Source organism: Lissotriton vulgaris, chromosome 5 (assembly GCF_964263255.1).
Source record: "Lissotriton vulgaris chromosome 5, aLisVul1.2, whole genome shotgun sequence".
NCBI lineage: Eukaryota > Metazoa > Chordata > Amphibia > Caudata > Salamandridae > Lissotriton > Lissotriton vulgaris.
The window spans coordinates 923,362,793-923,384,996 of NC_141693.1; the positions used below are offsets into that span (position 1 = coordinate 923,362,793).

General features: G+C 40.6%; 1 protein-coding gene across 1 annotated transcript in view; it reads left to right on the plus strand.

Annotated features, from left to right (window-relative positions):
- Positions 1-22,204, plus strand: part of CFAP46 (cilia and flagella associated protein 46) — a 1,558,477-nt gene that overhangs the window by 695,197 nt on the left and 841,076 nt on the right. Inside the window, exons 30-34 of the mRNA XM_086922533.1 lie at positions 2,927-3,083; positions 3,175-3,479; positions 10,449-10,574; positions 10,669-10,836; positions 13,441-13,589. Of these exons, the coding sequence (XP_086778659.1) occupies positions 2,927-3,083; positions 3,175-3,479; positions 10,449-10,574; positions 10,669-10,836; positions 13,441-13,589 (905 nt within the window). The remainder of the gene's footprint in view (positions 1-2,926; positions 3,084-3,174; positions 3,480-10,448; positions 10,575-10,668; positions 10,837-13,440; positions 13,590-22,204) is intronic.

The window sequence follows — 22,204 nt, forward strand, 5'->3', positions numbered from 1 at the left end:
CAATGTGTAAAGTATTTGTGCAACACTTTAATTACACAGTGAAAAAAAAACACAAAAAGACCTCACACCAGCTTAAAAAATAGAGAATATTTTCTGGGTAAAAAGGAAAAATCCGATAAGTAGAACAAAAGTGTGATTTGTTTAAAGATTAAACTGCAATACAGTGCTCAGGAATCAGTAGCTCAGTTCATTTAGTCTTTATTTCGAATAAAATTCATAAAAGACAGCAGATATAAAAAACATTATCGACAATTACAACATTTTACAATGGATCCCCAGGTATATAAGAGAATTTACCTTCAGACAATATACAAACATTAAAAAAAACAAATCAAGTTAATTTAAAAAGGGGTTACAATTTCTTTACGCGAATTAGCCACATCCACCCCAAGAATTTGGCAACACAAATCACAGATTTTTCAGTGCGTAAATCGCGTAATTTCAACAGGGCTACACGATTCCCCCCACAATTTAAGGTTTTACAAATTGGTTTCATCCATTTTAGTCTAGGCAATCGATATGCAGGGCATGCAAAAAATATATGACCGATACTTTCAACCTGGTCAGGACAAAAGGGGCATTTATTGCTTGTATTCTTTGCCCACTTTGCAGTAAAGGAGTTGATCGGCAAAGTACCCACCCGAAACTGATGATACAGCTTACGGTCAAGGGTTTTGCATATCAAGTCCCAGTAGGGCTCAAGGGACGGTGTTATCTTATGCGTTAAGAACAGTCCCGTTAGGCTATTTTCTGATGAAAGGGAGACCAGAGCAGATTTCTTTGCAGCCCAAAATAACTGTTTGAATTCCACTTTAGATGGGAACCTAGAACATTTGGGATGTAGCCATAATTCGGGGAGGCCCATGGAATACAATATTTGTTTGACCTCCCGCAGCCATGGGATTTTCTGAGCACCCCACAATGATCTAACCTCGCCCAATTCATGAGCGAAAAGACTAAGCTCTTGGGTCGTCCAGAGGCGACGCCAAAGAGCTACAAGACGATACTGTGCCATCTCATTCAGCGGTCTACAGCCTAAGTCTAAAAGCAATGGTTTTACGGGTGACGATTGAGGAAGCCCCACTAAGTTCCGAAGAAACCTGTTCTGTGCTGTGGTTAGTGCTGACAAGCCTTTGTAGCCCCATATGTCCGCACCATACAGGGTAGCTGCATTAACCTTGGCCTCATAGATTTTCAACCTGGTGTAATGCGTTTGGTCAAGGTTTTTTTCTGTTCCTTCAGCAAGCATCCTGCAAGGCGAACAAATTTGAGAATTAAAACCTCCAACTGGGGGTTCCAAGTAAGTTGATGGTCAAGGGTCACAGTAGCACTCGAAGATTACTTGAGGTCACGCTAGACCGCGGTAAATCCAAAGTTCACACACTCAATCGGCTTAATGAGTCAGAGTTAAGCTAATAAAATCAGTACTGCTGCAGAGACGTTTTAAGACATAGGCAAAGTGGGCTCTGGCCCAGTGCCCACAGACTCTTAGGGGGGCCCCTGATAGATCCAGCTCTTTTCTTTACATAGTCCTGCTCTGATGACCTTGATTGATCCTTAACGATAGATTTTTTAAAATACCACTTTATTTTACTTTATTTCTAAACAGATGATGTGTTGGAGTCTTTTATGGACATTACGCAGAGAAATGTCGTGTTTATGTTTTCAACGCCATGCAACATCCATAAAAAACGTTCCTTTAAAATCGAAACAGGACCTCACATTTAAGAAATAGCAATGGCTCAGAGAGATTATTTGCAATAATAGTAGTGAGCTGCTGCTATATTACAATATCGAAAAACCAACCTCACTATCCCTGAATATTAGATGGAAACACATTTAGAATTTAGATCAGTGTGTCTGTGCAGTGTCAGTGACCTGCCAAAGACAACATGAAAAGGCTAACATTGGATGATAAATTCAAAGCTGTTCCAAACAGGGGCCCCCAAAATCCTTAAGTTGTCCCAGCACTGCTGTTTGATCCCAGTCAACCATCATCCTCAGTTCATCCAAGGCCAAAATTAACGCTGATTCAGTGCCATGTGCAGGTCTAAAGCCTGTCTGTTCATTCTCCAAGATACTGTGAACTTCCAGATAGTTTGCTAATTTTTACTAATGCATTTCTCCATTATTTTAGCTGGATATGTGGAGTTGAGAAGTTAGATGATAATCACTGGGATCGTTAAGTCTGCTGTTGGCTTTTTAATTATGGAGCGACTAGGGCTTTCTTCCAGGCTTGTGGTACTGCTCCTGTCAACAAAGATTAAGCGTATATTTTTAGTAGGCTTGAAAATAATTTATCCTCCCTTTCTTTCCATATGTTTGATGGAATTGAATCAAGAAGGGAGCCCGAAGAAGTAGTCATGGTGCTCTAAACCCCTCCTTTTCCATAATTCCTACATTTTCTAATTTTGTGCTAATCACTTCCACTGGTGTCATTCTAGTGGTACCCACATCTGTGGGTAAGTCTCTCACCAATGTTTATTTGTATATGTCTTCTAGAATTAGCCCAGACTTTGTGCTAAAAACCTCCAACAGGCTATCACACAGTTTGTTTGTCAGTATCACATCTTGTTTTGTACAATCTGCATTTGGAAGGTCTCTTACTATACCATATATTTCTCTTGCTCAATTTGTTGCATCTGTGATGTTTTGGTATAATAATTTACTTTGGCTTCTCTAACTTCATTTTATAATTATTTAATGCAATTTTTAATAGTATTTTATCCTGTTCTAGGCATGCCCTCCGCCATTGCCTCTCCAGTTTCTTACAAGTAGTTTTAGTTTCTTTTAAAATGTCTATATACCAAGGTGCTTCTGGTTTTTGTCTCTGTGTTAGTTTTCTTTGTAGGTATTATTTCGTCAAGGGTTCCTTTGAGAGATATACGGTACGATGTACACTTATAAACTATTTTTATTTCCCTAGAAACCAGAGAGTGAATGGATGAAGGTTGACCATCTAATAGAATTAGCAGAATGGCTATATTCCAAGCAGTTCCCTGTGACTGATGCTCTAGGGCTGCTGGACTGGGCAATGGAAATTTTACTGAAAATGAAACCAATAAAATCGGCCGATATTGAAGGTATTGTCTATAACGATCACTTAACTGTGATGGAAACTCCCATTTGTATCGTTTTAATACACTGCATGTGGCGTTTTTGATTTCTTGACAGAAAAGAGCCGGAAAGGAAAATCAAAAGCCAGAAGCAAATATTCATCTGCTAAAGATACCAAAAAAGAAGTGACTACAGAGGGAAATATCGAAACTTTGAGCCAAGATGGCGCAAATCCTTCATCAGCGACAGAGGAAAAAGTTGTGATTCCTTCTAATCCCATCGATGATTTAAGCAATGTGAGACAACTGGAGTATTTAGCTAGAATACACACCATAATGGCTGTGATGAATGGCCATGGTTCTCCTCCTCACCATCAGCAGCACTGTTTGATGGCATATGCATATTTCATTCATATATGGCAGGTGAGGACTACAGTCAACAATATTTTGATAACATTTAATGGAGTACATAGTATATAGATTGCCTTTCAAATCCTATTACTTTTGCTGATAGATGTCGATGTCGTTAGCTTATGGTCTTTGTTTGATGCATGGGGGGGGGGGGGGGGGTGTCCCTGGATCCTATTACGATTTTTATCTAACTGAAGCTATTGTGAAATCACTCTATTGTTTAAGTAAAACCGTGATATCGTGTTTTGCAGAACTGTATCACATTTGTGTCAGTTTCACGTTACAGAACCAATTCAGAAAGAAAATAGTTATTTGTCATGCTTGATAGTTGCACATTTACTATTTTCGTGGAGTAACAAAATCTCTAATTATGAATAAAATTTACTAAACATGATATATTTAAAAGCATACGAGTAACCCTAAACTGGAACAATTTCTGCAAATTAGCATTATGTTTTAATTTTTGTCTTCATCTGGAAAATAGTTTTCCAGGTGGAGAATCCCTTAGCCAATTACCCGCTGAGTTATGGGCTGTTTCATACCCTGTCATTTTTATGCTTAGTCCAGGAAGTTTGCCTGGCCACTCCCTGATCATCTTCTAATTCCTGCTTTCCTCCCCCCTAACCTTAATCATATGAAGGTGGAAAATCCAAAATAAAATACATTTTGTTGTCAGAATTGGGATTTGCAGTCAAGAAAAAAATATCACATCTGATTTTGCGAATCCGGACTCAGGATTTCAAATTGAGCTTAGTGCGTGAATGTTCAAAGTTGCGCCAAATATCCTTCTGTGGTTACAATAGTAGCTGAATTAAGCACTGCAATGTCATTACCATTTTCTAGTCATTCATTTGTAATTATGTCAGAATCCTGATTAATATCCATAACCGTTCTAGGAAATAATAGCCTCAAAATAGTTTCACTTTAATGTTTGACTCTCTTGTTTTGAACTTTTGTGAAGGGGACTGGCCAATAAAAACAAATCTTCAGCTGCCATGACAGAAATGTATTAATCACCCTGAGTGTGATTGAGAACAGGTGTGGACCGTTTTGACAATGTATTCTCCCTCATTAAAAGGCAAATAAATTCTTCATTTTAGCAGGGAAAGAGCTTTCATTGGACACACTACTGACAACATCTTCCTTCTGTGGTGAATGAGTACACTCTAGGATGGAGGATGCCTCCTTGTGTGGGTGGGGGGTTTATCATGAATTTTACTGAAAATGTGGGCAGTAAAGTAATTGATCACCTGTAGGCACCTTTGATCATGTAGAGAAGCGTTCCTTCTAAACACTTGAGTCTTCAGTAATATTTAGTGTTTGCCTATATGCACAGTTTAATTCTCTCTTCCCTCTCTCTCACTTCAGGTTGTGCAGTAGGGTCAGTTCCATATCATCTGTGTACTATTTGTACACCATTGATGCATTTGTGTCTCCTACTCTGTCTATTAAGCTTGTGTCACACCCTGCCCTCCTTGCTCTATCACAATCCTAGTACACTCAACACATCTGTGTTATCAAACACCCTCTCTAACCAGGAAACATCTATTACAATATAGGCATTACATCGTAGTGCCTTTACAACGCAGTCAGTACCACGACTGCAACATTACCACAAGTCCTAGTACAATGCAAGTCATTAGAACGACTTGCTTTAGCCCCTTCCGTGCTGCCGTTGGCTGTCGCGAGCACTACCTCGCTGGTGTTGCGAACGTCCAACGGCCGACTCGGCCCCGCCCACTCCACGGAACTGCCGCAATGCCGCGAAATAACGACCGCAGCTAAGGTGTTAAGGAATGCAATGTTGGACCAGTGTCGGATTTTAAGTCCAACACCTTCCCTACTGATACACACACTGCAGTGGCGGTGCGTCCATTAAGGGCGCTGGGGCGTTGCCCCACAAGCCGCCTGCACACGCAGCTCCCTCGGCGTCTTTGAAATTAAGTAACTCTCAGGTTACTCAAGTTCAAAGACGCCGAGGTTGAACTGACAATCATGTCAGTCAACATGACGTCGGACTGCCCACCCCTTCAGAGTCTGAAGGGGTGGGCGGTCCGACGTCATGTTGAATGACATGATTGTCACCAGGGGCAGCAGGAAGGAGCACAACGTCACTGAGCACAAGTGCGCATGAGTGGGGACGGAGGTCGAATTTTCCTCTGTGCCCACGCATGAGCACTAGTGTCTGTTCTGCTGGCGCATGCCCATTAGGAGAGCGAGGGTTGAGCACCTCGGTCTCCTAATGGGCAGAGCGTAACACTGCCCTAAATCAATCGGATTGGTCTGAGGTGTTGCCAGTAGTAGTGACGGAGACACGGCTGTTCCTGTAGGCGCCAACGGGAGTCCGGACCCCGGAGCAGTCAGAGGCAGCACGGAACCGGTAAGTTTTTTATTTATTTTTAAACTCCTGTTGGCCCCCACCCGACTCCCCCCAGCCTCAGCGCAACCCTACCCTACTCACCCCGGCCGTACCCCCTTAGGTAGCCAGAGTCACCGACGGCAGTCTGCATCTAATGTGAGCACCCGAGCACCGTCTCTCCGGAGGGAACTGTCTGCCTGCAGCCTGCCATTTCTCACGGTAACAACAGTCTGTCAGCACATTTGAGTCACTTACTACAAGCACTGCTCTCAGGTACTACCTCCAAATCTTTCCCTCCTCACTTTGTGCCTTCTCCTCACGAGATGCACGTCTCACTGACAACACCATGCTGTCACTGTCTGCATACATCACTTCTCTCATGACATGCCTACTTACTTTCACTTTGTGCCTTCCGCCCATTTCTTCACTTTTAGTTATAAATGTCAGATGTCTCTTTAGTAGAGAAATTGGTGATTTTTCCCTAAACAGCTGATATTCCTCAACTTTTTTTTATTTTCTCTACTAAAATGCAGGTCGGGGGGTCCTCCTTGCAAAACCAGGTTAGCTGTTAGTTTAAGACTAACCAGGGGTTTGACATTATTGTGTCTGTATGAGGAAAGCTTGTAGTGCAGTTGCCTATACTACACATATTCTAGTTTGTGCATTGCTGCTGCCTGTGCTGTGTGTTATGTGTGTACTGTGTGCACATGTATGACTATGTGTGTCTGTTTTGTGTAGCAACTCTTGTGCTTTATCTGTGTCTAAGGGAAACCTGCCAGAGACCATAATATACCAGCTGAGTGTGAATGAACTTTGGATGGGTGGGTGGATGGGTGCATGGATGGATGCATGAATGATGGATGCAGGTTAGATTGGTGGGTGGATTGATGGGTGGATGCCTGAATGAATGATGTATGGATGTAGGATGGGTGGGTGGGTGGATGGATGGGTGGATGCATGAATGATGTATGGATGGATACATGCATGATGGGTGGATGCATGAATGAATGATGTATGGATGCAGGATGGATAGGTGGGTGGATGGATGGATGGGTGGATGCATGAATGATGTATGGATGGATGCATGCATGATGGGTGGATGCATGATGGATGGATGGGTGGATGCATGAATGAATGATGTATTGATGCAGGATGGGTGGGTGGGTAGATGGATGGGTGGATGCATGAATGATGTATGGATGGATGCATGGATGACGGGTGGATGCATGATGGATGGATGGGTGGATGCATGAATGAATGATGTATGGATGCAGGATGGGTGGGTGGATGGATGGGTGGATGCATGAATGATGTATGGATGGATGCATGGATGATGGGTGGATGCATGATGGGTGGATGCATGAATGAATGATGTATGGATGCAGGATGGGTGGGTGGGTGGATGGGTGGATGCATGAATGATGTATGGATGGATGCATGCATGATGGGTGTATGCATGATGGATGGATGGGTGGATGCATGAATGAATGATGTATGGATGCAGGATGGGTGGGTGGGTGGATGGATGGGTGGATGCATGAATGATGTATCAATCAATCAATCAATCAAGACACTTGTATAGCGCGCTACTCACCCGGAAGGGTCTCAAGGCGCTTGGGGGAAGGGGGCCGCTACTGCTCGAACTGCCAGGTCATGAATGATGTATGGATGGATGCAAGGTGGTTCGGGCTCGCTCGCTGCAGTCCAATATGCAAATTAGTTTACGGCCCACCACTTTCAAATGTCACCAGCCGCCCCTGACACACTGGATTTAGAATAGTAATTTAAACTATTCCAAAATCCAGCGGTTCCCTAAACAAGTTGTTGTAATGACTTGTGTTGTAATGGAACTCGTGGTAAAGACACAGTCGGGGTATTGACTGCTTTGTTACGCCATGCGTAGTTTTGGCATGCGTGGTAACAGATACTATTCTCTCTAGCCTTGTGGGCATTAAGCACAATATCAATCAAACTTAATTCCCCCCCCTAACAATAATTGCCCAGTCATATGTTGTTCAATGTACGAATACGCAGTGAATCTGTTTACATCCTGTGAATACCTTGCCCGCTGGCTTAGGTCCCATAATGTTTACTAAATCACCCCGAAACTGTACCAGCCTCTCCTCAGTCACTTGAATATGGTCCCCTCTGCGTACCTCAAAAAATGGTCACTTCGCACATGCCTCCTCTTTGTCTGGCCAGAAGTATAATAATAATTTCAGCAACAGTTAGACACTATTGCTGTTTTTAGCACCACTTTCCTGCCATTTGTAATCCCTGGTTATCTACAAACTCAACTTTCTCACTCTTTAACCTTGTACTGTTAAACAACATCACATCAACATAAGCTTAGGTAAGGGTTTGGTTTATATACTGCTTTCTTCATTCACTGATCAGTGAAAATTGATTCCAGTTCCATGTTCCACCTCCTTCGAGCACTTCATAGTCAAATGCATCACAGGCACCCTTTTCTACTTAGCTGCTGATGTCCACCCCTTCTCTAATGATAGGTTTGGCCTCTCCTGTGGGGTTGTATGTCGGAACAATGCAAGAAAACACTGTGCAAGCCTTTACCATGCATTTTTTACCCCGCATTTTGTTGGAACGTACATGCTTTTACTATGTATGCCTTTACCACGCATTTTAAATAAACAGTGTATTTGTGGGGGGAGACCCCTCACACCCCTGAGCTTACCTTAAATGCACGGTAAAGGCATACGTTGTAAAAGCATATGCGTTTTAAAAACATGCGTGGTAAAAAAATGTGTAGTAAAGGTACAACGTGGTAAAAACCACATTGTAAAGGCTGTTTCCCCTCCTGTGGTTGTGGACCTTCCCATCTTGGTGGCTGATTCGTGGGGTTACCAAATTCCTCCCGTTCTTTCTCAGACTGAGGCCATTCAAAACATACAGATCATGGTACCAAAAGCCTCAGTCACCCTTACAGCAACTCTCAACTTTGACCTATCTATGTGCAAGAGATCCACTCCAGATACATACTCATATCTGGCCCAGGATCCAATTATGGATCTTGCACTGTTAACTTTAACACATCAGTGATAATGCCTCCTGGTAAGAGGCCTAGAATGAGGGCTGAATTGCATCTGCCCATGGCCAGAGCCCCGAAGGCTGTGTTGAAATTACCCTTACATACAACAGAAGAAAAAAAATTGCGAGCATAAAGTTGTTTGTTGATTGGTGTGACACCAGAATCTTTTTTTGCTTTTTATCAAGGCATTTTTTATCAATGTGCCAGTTTTTATATAAACCTAAATCCACCCACGAAGAAAGGGTCCGATGTTTCCTTTGGTCACAAAATATTTGACATTGTACCCTTGAGAGCCTAATGATCAAAACTCATCAGAAAAAATATATCTTACATTTTTTGGGGGGATTCCGAAATGAGCTGCCCCCAAAGAGTGTAGTCGCTGTGCGCACTGCTGGATGGTGGCTGTGAATGCCTACAACATATAGACACATGTGGGATGGGGCAACAAAATACGGTCAACTAGAGGTTTCCATTGATATAGTTAGCGGTTTATTCGTTGTTTGCTAGAATGATATTCCATTTAGACAATCAAAAGTATCCAAATAATTTTGCTCATGAGATTTTATTTTTTTAAACAGGAGTCAAACTTCCTTCATCTTTAACACAACATCAGTGTTTCTACAAAATAATAACCATGGCACTGAACTCTGCTGTGCGGGTGCAATGCTCAATCTATCTGCCCAGTAACGCTTTTTTGTTTTTAAAAAATAAACTTCCAAACCGGGAGCTTAAACAAAAAAAACAAATGCCTCTGCCACACGTAGAGTTTATGCCAGGCTGCAGCAGCAAGGTGCTTTTGTATGCACTCTTGTTCGGGCTTTCTGTGGAGGTCGCGAACAGGAAACATTTCTAAGAAAGTCTGCTGACGTAAATAGGGGCAGATGGTCTGAGGTACCATAAGCGATGGTTTAATGTCAGTTGAATCGCCGGTCAAAGGTTTCCACGCTAAAGCCAGCGAGGCTCTGCCGGCAGAGGTTCCCCTAGCATTAAATAGGGCATTGAACCTGTGAGTATGGCAATGAGGGCTGTCTGACGCTTTTGCGGCAGGGTACCATGCTCTCTAATTTCTAAATAAGTCCTTTAGTCCTGATAATATTTATTTTATATTCTATATTCTTTTCTTCAGAAAATAAAGCGCAGAATATAAAGGAATACGGGCACAAGTGATGCCTTTATATGTGCTAACCATTTGATTGTATGAAGCATGGCCCATTTTTACTGTAGCCAGAGTGTATGCACACCAACACGGTTTTTACATAAACAGCCAGTTCTGTTGGATACCCAAACATGTACGTTTTGTGCAATCCATTATGCGTCCCTCTTGAGACTGTTAGACTTTCATAGTGCATGCCACACCATCATGGCAGTGGGAAACATTTTCCTCAGATAAACTCGAATCAGAGTATCAAATTGAGTATTTGCATCTTAATGACTGCTAGATATGTTGATATTATCTTACTTAAAGCGAGCTGGCTTACTGTTCACAAATGTTAACTTCGTAATGCCTTATTGAAACACATGGACACAAATGACAACAGAGATCTATGACACTCATCCCTGAATTTGTATCTAGGTGTCATTATCTGCAGCAGCAGCAACAATTAAAGCACTGCCAAAAAACCCACCGCCTTCTGCTCTTCAAAACACACAGTCTGCATCTTCTAATAAAAAGGGAAAAGGCAAAAAAGAAGCAAAACCGGTAACGCTCAAATTCTTCCTCTTAACATTTGTAACATTTTTGTAGTATAATTTTTGGTAACTGTACATAGGCAACATTCTATTTGTAACCACAGGTACAGCCTTCACCCACTCGAGAGAGACCTAAAAGAAAAGGACCTATTGATGCAGTGCCCACAAGCGTGGATGACTGGGCTAGCTATGACTGTCCCGATGAAGTTAGAGATGCATTTAAAACCGACACATCCTGTTATTCTATTAACAGAAGTAACTTTGCAAAGCCGGTAAGCAACATTCTTACTGAATGAATAGAGCTGTAGCAGGGATATTTTACTATGTAATTAGCAGGGTTTTAGTAGCACTGACCTTTATCCAGGTTAGCTGGTAAGCTTTACTGAAAAAGGTAGCTGTGTGATTAGTGTAACTGAAAGTTGTAAGGAGGAATCCCAAACGTCCTAGAAAGTAAATTATGAAATACTAAATTCTCTTATACTATATTTAAGGTCGTGTCCATTAATATGTCGCAAGGCCCAATGTGATATTCTACATTTCTCAGCAGAAGAAATAGTACAGTTATCTGCTCACTGCACAGTCCATTACATATCCTACCGCAGTGGAACACACTCTAACAGTTTGATTTTGTCCTTGAGTATTTCCATATTGTGAACTCGAGATTCTTTCTGGTCCATTTGGTGTGTAGAATGCTTCTAAGTTCCTCCTTGAGAAACTCAACAAATTTGATCATAGAACAGTTCGAAAAAGGTTCACAGGTAAAAAAAGAAACTACAATGACATACTTTTTTTCCCCATATATTGTTTATTGTTTTTTTTATAACATATAACATATAATCGTCAACGCTTTGTCGCTACAGGGTGGCATCCCAAACTGGCTGTTTTAGTTATAGTACAGTTACAGATTATATATGCTTGACTGTTCCCCTTTCCACTGTCCCAGTAAGAGAAAAGGAGAGAGTGAAAGGATAGGAATTAAGGTGGAGAGAAAAAGAGATAGCATATCAGAAGTTTACTTTCTTCTCTATAGTGTCTTGATCCAGTGGGGGTGTGCTTTCGAGATGATTGTTTCGTTCTGTTAGTACTATTCAAGGCGGATCGTAGGGGTCTAGGAACTTGTCCAAGGACACCCACATTCCCCTGCAGGGTTGTCTCCATGGTGAGTTTTGTAGGGCAGTTGTGTCAACGCCTCTAAGGTACGTCAACCAGTTGAGCAATCCCTTCAAGGTTGCCTTGGAAGTGTCTTTCCATTAGGTGAGTACTACAATGAAATACTAATAATATAAGGCACTATACAAATCTTTGGCATAACATAGACCTAGTTCTTTCTACACTGGCTTCCAGTAATCAATCAAAACAAAATCAAGAAGTCTACATAGTTTTGAATGTATTCCACTGACTGAAGCATTTCTGTAGTTTGAGCTAGCTTCTGACATATACCTAAAAAAACCTTTTCATGTCTTAAAATGTTCTCCACTATTCTGACTCTATACACCTATGATCTGTAGCTACTAATCTTCACTGTCTATCATTCTTTATTAGAGCTGTATTAGGAAGAGGATCTGTCTCAGAATGTGCGTTCCTTTTGATAAACACCCTTTTCAGATCTTTGGGGAAACTGAAAATATCCTTCTCTTTTCAATGGAATCAATAGCAGGAAATTCTGTCATAAGTCCACTTTTCCTGCAAGTGCCTCCAGTGCCTCACTTTCTCTCTGGCTCTCATGGCTTGCCTATCATCATGTCACTTGCATTTTACCTCCTTTTTAACTGTCTATTTAAAACACCCCCTGATATTGAAATTGATAAAATAAGTGAATAAAAGGGCATTGCACGTTAAATATTTGAATGTCTCAGCCTGTTTTTTTTCTGTCAAGCACTTTGGTCGTCATTAGCAATCTGCCTCGAGTTCTAGAAAAAATACTTTTGTGTCCTGCACTGTATTTTAGGTACATTGTATAGATTGTCAGTGAACATTAGATTGATTAAGTTGATAGATTTCATGATTGTGTAATGCCAAAGCTGAATCCTGGGACCATCGTGTAAACTCTGGTTTATGCAGTCTGCTAGAGCTGGAATCCAGTCTCACCTTCCCTAAATAAAGGCTGACATAGTGCGAATCTCCCAGCAAGTCCCCACTTTCGGTCTCCTGTGTTGTGTAGTTTTGATAGTCTAAGTCAATGTGTAATTCCTATAAAACGTTAATTGTAGATGATAATTGATGGTTAAATTATGAGTAAAATGATATGATGGCTCATACACAGATCCTTATTAATTTCTCACACTTTACATGCATCATTCAAATTTAATAGCAAAGGGTGGGTTAAGCAATCTATAAAAATCTGAATCTGGAAGAGGTCTGTTAGCTCACACAACCTTAATAGCAAAAAATGCTTTAAAGTTACAAAGGCTCTCAGTCTGAGGTATGCTTAGCAGCAAACATCCAACCTATGAACATTTTTCTTCCATTTAAACGACGCAGGCTGGAAAGGATGGGAAATCCACTTAATCAGCCCTTGTGCCAAAGCACAGATCAAACATAGGCCCAATAAAAAATTCAGTTTGTGATATCCGGCTGTACCCATCAGCTTTAAAATATTGATGAATGGTGGTCAAGGAAATGTTTCAGGTACCAATGTATTATATTAATTTCAATGTAGAGAAGGTCCTTTTTGTGAACCTTTGATACCAACGTTTCCGTTAATGGCTATTTCAATTTTCATAATTAGATGTATTAAAATGTGTGCCAGTTAAGTCTTTCGGTACAAAAGGTTTTTTTTGTCAAGTTATTATTCAAAATGTGTGGCACTTTTATGAAATAGTGACCACATCATGAATGTGTTTTCTTTTTGCTTACAACTTTTCTTTTACTTACAGACCTACAGCTTGTATTACATGGATCTGTTGGTGAAGGAACTGCACAGCAGCTCACTAACACATTTGACTATCCCTGTACTTCAGCTCGCTGAGGTTATTGCTCATGATGTTGTGGAAAGTCAAAGCCTGTCTGATCTCTACCATCTAAGGTTTGTATCAGTTGTGTGTGTATTTCATTCGTTATTGGGAGAGGTTTGGATGTATAAATCCAAATGTGAGGTTGAACCCTAGCTCCTTATAGTGTAAACAGTTAAGAGCCTGTAGTAAATGAAATTGTGAGTTATGTTGGCGATAATAAGTAAACAGGTTTGTTTCCAGTGCCAATTTTTTAGAAAAGGATTGGACAAATGTCCACTGCACCATTTTGAGTGAGGTGCAAGCTGACATAATTGAGGCACAATATTTTTAGGTGAAGGACAACAAGCAAAATCCTATTAGGGTTGTTCCCGGAACTACACAAATATATTATACATTTACTTTCTACTTTCATAGTGTATCAAATCCCATTTATACTCTGTAGCAGAAGAGTGATTGTTTCCTGTGTAGAAATTTCTCACAGCGATTCAAGTTGCTATTAGAAGAGAGATATCCCAGTGCACAAGGGCTGAAAAATATAGTTGTCTCATTAAATGCAAAACTAGTGGCAGCTATTAACCAAGTATTAAATACTCACAAACCCTACACGTTGGGTTGGTTCTATTTGTAGTGCTTAATTTCAGCCAGTAGTTGCAGGTAGAGCACATCAGCACTCACTTTGATCCAAACCAAGAGAGAGAAAAACTCGAAGGGAGAAGGAAAAGAAAAACTGAAAAACTGTGAAAATGGCAAACACAAGGATAAAAAAGCACCTGCAAGAGAGAGAAGAAAATGTGGTGTCTGGTGGGGGTCTCAAGAGGCATGAAGTGTTGTCCCTCGCTGTTGTTTCCTTATTAAACAAGAAAATAATGAGTAAATGATGCAAGAAACGTATGAAGTGAGATCAAGACTATGCATCCTTGACATTCAGCTCCCATGCCTTAAGGAGTGCTGGCCACCGGCTTCTAAGCAAAACTTTGTGCACCGGCATTTACTCTTATACACAATATGTGTTGAATCAGGCATCCTTTGACATACACTATGAGTACAATCTTATATATGTAAGAACTACGGCTTTTTGCAGTACCACAAACTCCACATATTCAAGCAGTGCATGATGATAAAAGTTTATTTTAATCAGCTGGCTCTGCACAGCTCACAGTTGGCACAGTGCAGAAGTATTCTGCAGCCTGAACTTCCATAAAATACATTTTCAACTATGGCGTTCAAGTTCAAGTTCAGTAATTTGTATAGCGCACTACTCACCCAAAGGGTCTCAAGGCGCTTGAGGGAGGGTGGGTGCATTACATATCGAATAGCCATGTTTTTAGTTGCTTTCTGAAGGAGAGGTGGTTCTGTGTAAGTCGGAGGTGAGTGGGGAGAGAATTCCAGGTTTTGGCTGCTAAGTAGGAGAAGGATCTTCCTCCCATGGTGGATCTGTGAATGCGTGGAATTACGGCGAGGGCTTGATTGGATGATCGTAGTTGGCGGGTGGGTGTGTAGAAGGACAGTCGTGTGTTGAGGCATTCGGGTCCTAAGACGTAGAGGGCCTTGTGTGCATGGGTGAGGAGACGGAACGTTATTCTCTTGTTGACGGGGAGCCAGTGGAGATCCTTCAGGTGACTGGAAATGTGAGCTTGACGGGGAATGTCCAGTATGAGTCTGGCTGAGGCGTTTTGGATGCGTTGGAGTTTTTTCTGTAGTTTGGCTGTGGTCCCGGCGTAAAGGGTATTTCCATAATCCAGACGGCTGGTGACCAGAGCGTGGGTGACTGTCTTTCTTGTTTCTGTGGGGATCCAGCGGAAGATTTTTTTGAGCATGCCTACATACTAAAACATGAGCTTCTACACCTCACCCAGAAATGCAAGCCCCCTTACAGGTCACACAGAAGACAAATCCACTAGCTCACTCTCACAACCTGTTAGATTTCAGCTTTTGGCCTGCAAAAATATGACATAGATCTGCCTCATTTGTGTCTAAACAAACTCAGAGATTTGAACAGTAAATTGTTCCAGACTAAAGAGTTTTACAGAAAGATGGCTGTCCTACAAGATAAGTTATCTTGGAAATCGTGCATAGACGTATCTTAAAATGTAGTTAGGATAGACCACACAAATGGGGCTCATGAGGCATGTTATCTGCAAACGCAAGCATTAGTGCATTAGTACTACTTTATTCCTGTTACAGGAGCGATTCTGATGACAGTACATGTCTGAGTTCTCAAGAGATATGTACTGGAATGTAATATATATATAGTCAGCGCCTGTTTTTTCACTGTTGCAAGCAGGATTGGCATCAATATATATACATATATATATATATATATATTTGCACATACCTATGGTAGTTGACTAATCAAATTTACAACAGGGCACAAAAAGGCACAAAAAGGTATTTTACCGGTATTATTTTTGCCACCCTGATAAGACAATAAACGATTTGGCAATAATCCCTTTCCTGTGGGGTAGTTCAGCTTGCACATCGTACTTTCTCTTTTGCCCCGGTGCTTACAAACAATATATGGACATTTACAGCATATGGGGCTCCATATCGTCTCCATTTTATGCACTGGATGGCAAAGAACAGACAATTTAGGCTCATTTACCTATATTGTACGATACTATGTATTATTAAGAACATTGGAATTTTTGCTGCACTTTCGAAAAGAAACGAAACATTTTTTTTAAACAAAACTTGATAATTTTAAAGCACTGTTTTTTTCATTGCACTATCACTAAAATTTAGGACATTGTTTTATTACTCACGCATTGAATAATATATCTGTTTTTTTCTCTTTTGTGGGTGCCAAAACTTTTAAAATAAGATAAATGATGAAATGTTTTCTTGTAGTTTTGGGCACTGAAAACTCTTCTATGTCTATGCTAATTGTAGGCTTACTGAATCATGTGTTGAGTGTATTTAAACCAATGCCTGGTGACTAACTGTGTCATGTGAAAGGTTAGAATGGTTTTTAGATGTCAATCTAATTGGGCGCACTGCCTGTATGGAAGCACTATTAACGGTGATAGGTGGTGCAATTAGGTGAGTGGACAACCATATAACCACTCAATGGAGAAGTCAGCAAGCTGAACTAATCCTAAAGCAAATAAAGAGACGTACCCAATGCACACACTCGGTAAGATTAAAGACGTTGGTCAATGTATAAATACTTCCAAAATTACATATAAGTGCAGAGGAACAACAATACAGCACAATGATATCAAACAGATAGTGAGAACAAGTAAAATATGATGACAAGAAAACGTCTTGATGTCCTTGTTTAATATATCAAAGCTTGACAAAAACCAGCCGACACGTGTTTCATCGCATCTCGCGAATCTTCAGGGCTGGAAATGATACAGAAAACAGGCTTTTTGTGGACAGTATAAATGTGTGAACGGATAAAAAATGACTATTCCACTTATGACCGGCGTCGAAGACAAGTATCAAGCCAATTATTAACATGCATGGATCAACACTCCTGAGAAGGTATGTGGAAGACATCATTTGGTGCAGTGAACACAAGAGCAAAGTGATTGGAGCCCATGGTTCTATCATAATCATCCTGTCTGAGTGGTAGTATCTGGTCCGCACCTAGTGCTCAATAGACGCGTCATGCATATAAGCACACCCGCAGGCTTATAAAAGGCCTGTGTGCAGTGATCAGGGATTCTATACTGAGAACGTCATGTAGTGAGGATCTGCACTCTATTAATAGTGATCTAAGTGACATGCGAACAAAATGTGCACCGTGAACGGATAAATACATTCCGACACATACCTCTGAGTGGTTGTGCTTGAACCAATAGGTCTAAAAGTGAAGTAAAAAAAGAAAGGAAAAAGGAAAGAGACATAGAAAGGGGGAAAAACAGGGTAAAGGAGCAAAGTGAGTGACTGAGGTTGAGAAAAACTCTAATTATAACATAATCAATGAGTAAAAAAGGAGGCCTAGTGAGCTAATTAATATTCAGCCTAAGTAGGAGAAAGAAATAAGCTCACCGCTCTTCTGGTGATATTTCCGACCCGGAAGGGCCCAAGACCAGTATTTGTTCCAATAATCAATAGTATTAAAAGACTAGAACAAAGTGAAAAAACATGAAAAGAAAGGTGAGACATGTGTAGCCAACATGCTACAAATGAACAGTACATGACGGTAATTCCTGTAAACTGAACAGCAAACCAACTAGTTATTTAGCTGGAATGTTCTAAAAGATCAATCTAATTGCGTACTCCATGTTATATAATTTAATTCATGACCCACCTGGGGCCCACCCTGATAAAATAGATATCTATGAGACATTGCTGCATAACGTAGCATGCTATCAGTGTTTAACACTATCTAATAACTTTCATATTTTTAAAAACCAAAGTGATAAAGACAGAATTTTTTGTAAATACTATATACTGTTAGTTCGTCATAAGACAAAAATCTTTCTCCTGGTTGCAGGTAAAAACGAAGGGAGTATATGCCAGAAAAACTACAGAATTAATTTGAAGCCAGTGATAGTCACTAGGATTAACGAGCAAAAGTACTCAGGTTACTTGAATGCCACTCATCAAAATACTAGAACAGTAAATACTGCGCCGTGGCGAGAAAACATATGGATAGAGCTAAAGATTATGAGGTACCTTTAAAGCGAAATGCGCTCAAGAGTCACCCGGGAGATAAAGTGAAGGCTAAGTGGTGCTGGTAACCTCCATATCTGCAATTTCATAGAAAGAACATAATAAGTGAACAACATGTGCGTAGTGTGTAACACACGTTATACAATATGTAAGGGATAACAATCCCTGCTTACCCGGTAACTATATAGTGTATCGAAAAGCGATAGAGGTAGCTCTATGTTCTCGTGAGGACTGCTTATCTGCAAAACAGAAATGTAAACGCCAGCAGTTACGCTAAGTTTACATCTAAACCGGGGAAGTCAAAACCACCATTTAAAATGCTATGTGTAGACCTGCTCGCTCTACTCACATTACGACGTCCTGATGTCCTCGTTTCTCCCGGGTCTCTGTGTTCCTGGTGTGGACACGTGACCCGGAAGTAGCCCATGTTATAAATGGCTCTGCCCCCTAGTGACGTTCTCGCAACCACTAGACTGAATTAAAAGTGTAGTCAAGCCGGAAACAGAACAATGTGTATCATGTCCTGATACGGGGAAAGCTAAGCCTGTAAGCCATTAAGAATAGAAAAGATAGCGAGAAATTAATAGGGTAGTGATTAAATATACGAGTTGTTTTAGTACTGGAATATGTCTCCCCTCTAGATAAAGCATAGATGTCAGTGAATCAGAATAGTGGACGCCACATGTATCTGCACAGCACAGTAAAAACACTTATTGTGAGTTATAAGAAGTGCATATAAAAAGTTGTGGAAGAGCCAGTGAGCGAATTGTGAAAAATTCGGTTAGAGAGTGATGGACACATTGGCCTGAGTGAATCTAATATGGCGTCACAAATACCACGCATGCACGAAAATGCAGAAATAGAAAAAGGTGTTACAGATATTTTCCCAACCTCTCTTACAATTATGTGGGCATTGCTCATCATTGTGTAGTCAATCATCATGACAATATTGCTCATATCTGTCATATCAAACAGTTTGTTACATTCTTAATTGTTAGGCAGAAAACATGATTATAAGCCAGTATTAGATATTCTTAAACATTGTTAAGTAAACATGGCATTCTGTGGATATTCATATAAACAACAAATTAAACAAACATGAACCAACTATACAGATTTCTTCATGTAGTTAATTCCCTGTTGATTAATAAGAATATGTCAGTATAAGGCCAATGTTACTACGTGGTATGTTAGTCACCTAGGAAGAATTGAAGTTCGGAATCGAAGTTTAGACCTAGACCCACTGCATACATTTTCATAATCCACATTGCCTCTGAGCGTTTAAGCTTAAGTTCTCTGTTACCTCCTCTGACCCCCAAGTTGACTATATCGATGCCAAAGAAGGAAACAGCTCTATCGCTGTCAGAACGTTGGCACCCTGCCACATGTAAGGCCACAGGATACCTCGGGTCTTGTTTCAAAAGCGCTCTCATGTGTTCCGAAATTCTGTCTTTAAGGGATCGTATCGTGCTTCCTATGTACTGTTTACCACACTTGCATTCTATGATGTACACCACGTATTTGGTGAGACAATTAATGTTAGTGTTAATTGTAAAACAGTCTCCCTTAGGATTGAAAAATTGTTTGGTGTTGTGTTTGGCCCATCTGCACATGGCGCAGAAATCGCATTTATAAAATCCCTTGCTGCGTGTAGAGAGTCAATTGGTTGCGCTCAGGCCATGTGGCACGGTGGGACTGAGTCTGTTTCTGAGGGAATTACCCTTTCTGAAACAGATCTGGGGTCTGTCTGTGACATATGGGAGTAGAGATTTCTCAGTTTTCAATATCCCCCAATGTTTAGTCATACTTTTCCTTAGAGTATGATGAAAGGAATTGAATTCCGTGATCAACCTGATTGTACTATCTGTGGATTGGAATTGTCTTTTGGGCTGTAAAATGTCAATTCTCTTGGTATTGTCTATTCTTGATTCCGCTTTTTTAATGGTATTATTGGAATATCCTCTTTTAAAGAACCTGTTCATGTCGGGTAAGCAGTCTCTAAATTGAAATTCTTCACTACATATCCTTCTAGCTCTCAGAAATTCCCCATATGGTATGGAATTTATCTGATGCGGAGGGTGCGAACTGGAAGCATGTAATACAGAGTTGCATGAGGTGGATTTTCTAAAGAGTTTACTGTGTAGAGTGTCATTTGTCTTATACAACTCAATGTCTAAAAACTCAATTTTGGTTTGACTATATGTCATTGTAAATTTGATCTCCCACGTGTTGTTGTTCAAGTAGGTAAAAAATTCTGTAATTAGTTTCTCAGTACCTGACCACAGAAGGATACAGTCGTCTATATAACGTCCCCAGAAAATTATCGAATCAATGTATTGTGTGCCCTTTTCTCCCCAGATAAGGTCGGCCTCCAGACTACCCATGAAAAGATTAGCGAATGATGGGGAAAACTTAGAACCCATCGCCACACCCTTCTTTTGGCGGTACCATTTCTTGTCAAACACAAATAAGTTGTTTTTTAAGACTAGTTCCATCATTTCTGATAGCATTTCAGTGTGTTGAAAGAGTGATACTGGTCAGTTGTGTAGAAATCTATTCCTGGCACGTAGACCTAAATCTATGTTGATGCTTGTGTATAAAGACACTACGTCCATTGTGACAAGAAATGTGTCTGGTTGCCATTGGATATCTGATAGAATGCTAAGAATGTGTCTAGAGTCTTGAATATAGGACGGAGGATTTTGTATTAACGGACCGAGAAATAGATCGATGTATTCTGCCATCCTCTCTGTTGGACCTCCTATACCTAAAACTATTGGTCTGCCCGGTGGAAAGGGCTGATTTTTGTGTACCTTGGGTAACGTATACATCCAGGGATAAGTGGGTCTGAACATTTTCAAGTAGAGATATTCTTGGTCATTCAAAAGTCCTGATTGCTTCCAATGTGTAAGTCTGTCATTGATCTTGGTGGTCAGAGGACCTATTGGATTGTGAGACACTGATTCATAGCAAGTAGTGTCTGCTAGTTGGCTAAGAATTTCTCCTTCATAGTCAGTTCGATTCATAACTACTACATTGCCGCCTTTATCGGCCTCCCTGATTGTAATATCTTTATTCTTGCTAAGAATTGTAAGAGCTGACCGCTCCCCTATTGTCAGGTTGTCATGGTATTTAAAAGTGTTAAGTATGTTATTTGTCTTAATTCTGTCAATATCCTCTAGCACCCGTTTGTGAAAATTGTCTATGGCATTACCCCCGACAGTGTAGGTATCCATCTAGATTTACCTCTCAAACCACTGGAAATGCTATAATCTGGGTCTATGTCCAGTTCAGATATCAGTCTATTCATGTCATATGGGGAATCCTCTACATCAGTAAGTGACAACAATAAATGGGTTGCTTGCACATCTTTTATTGACAAAAAATCATTTGTATCTGTCAAGACAGGAATATTCTTGGTTCCTGAATCAGTACTGGTTTTGTCAGCAAAGTGTTTTTTAAGCTTTAAGTTTCTGATAAACTTAAAAAGATCAATCTTTAGTCTGCAGAGATCACCCGTAGCAAAGGGATTAAAACTAAGACCTTTGCTAAGCAATGAAATCATGTCTGGAGTAAGGTCATAGGAAGAGAGATTGATTACTTGAACATCTGTATGGTTATCAATACTCAGTTCCTGTTCGTCCCTGACCTGAGTTTGCTCCTGTACCCTCCTGTGTTTTGGTCTCCTGTCCCTGCGGGTTTTGGATCGGGTGGATCTCTCTGGGCTGTAAACCTGTTGCCTCTCCTTATTCTCTGTACCTCTTGAAAAAAAGCTGACCCACTGCCAGCAATTGGAGTCTCAGATACTACCACTCAGACAGGATGATTATGATAGAACCATGGGCTCCAATCACTTTGCTCTTGTGTTCACTGCACCAAATGATGTCTTCCACATACCTTCTCAGGAGTGTTGATCCATGCATGTTAATAATTGATACTTGTCTTCGACGCCGGTCATAAGTGGAATAGTCATTTTTTAACTGTGTCATGTGATCAAGCGCTCTGTGAAGCGCAAAACGCGTCGTGATGACTGGGAGCAACTCAACTAAATAAATCAACTCTT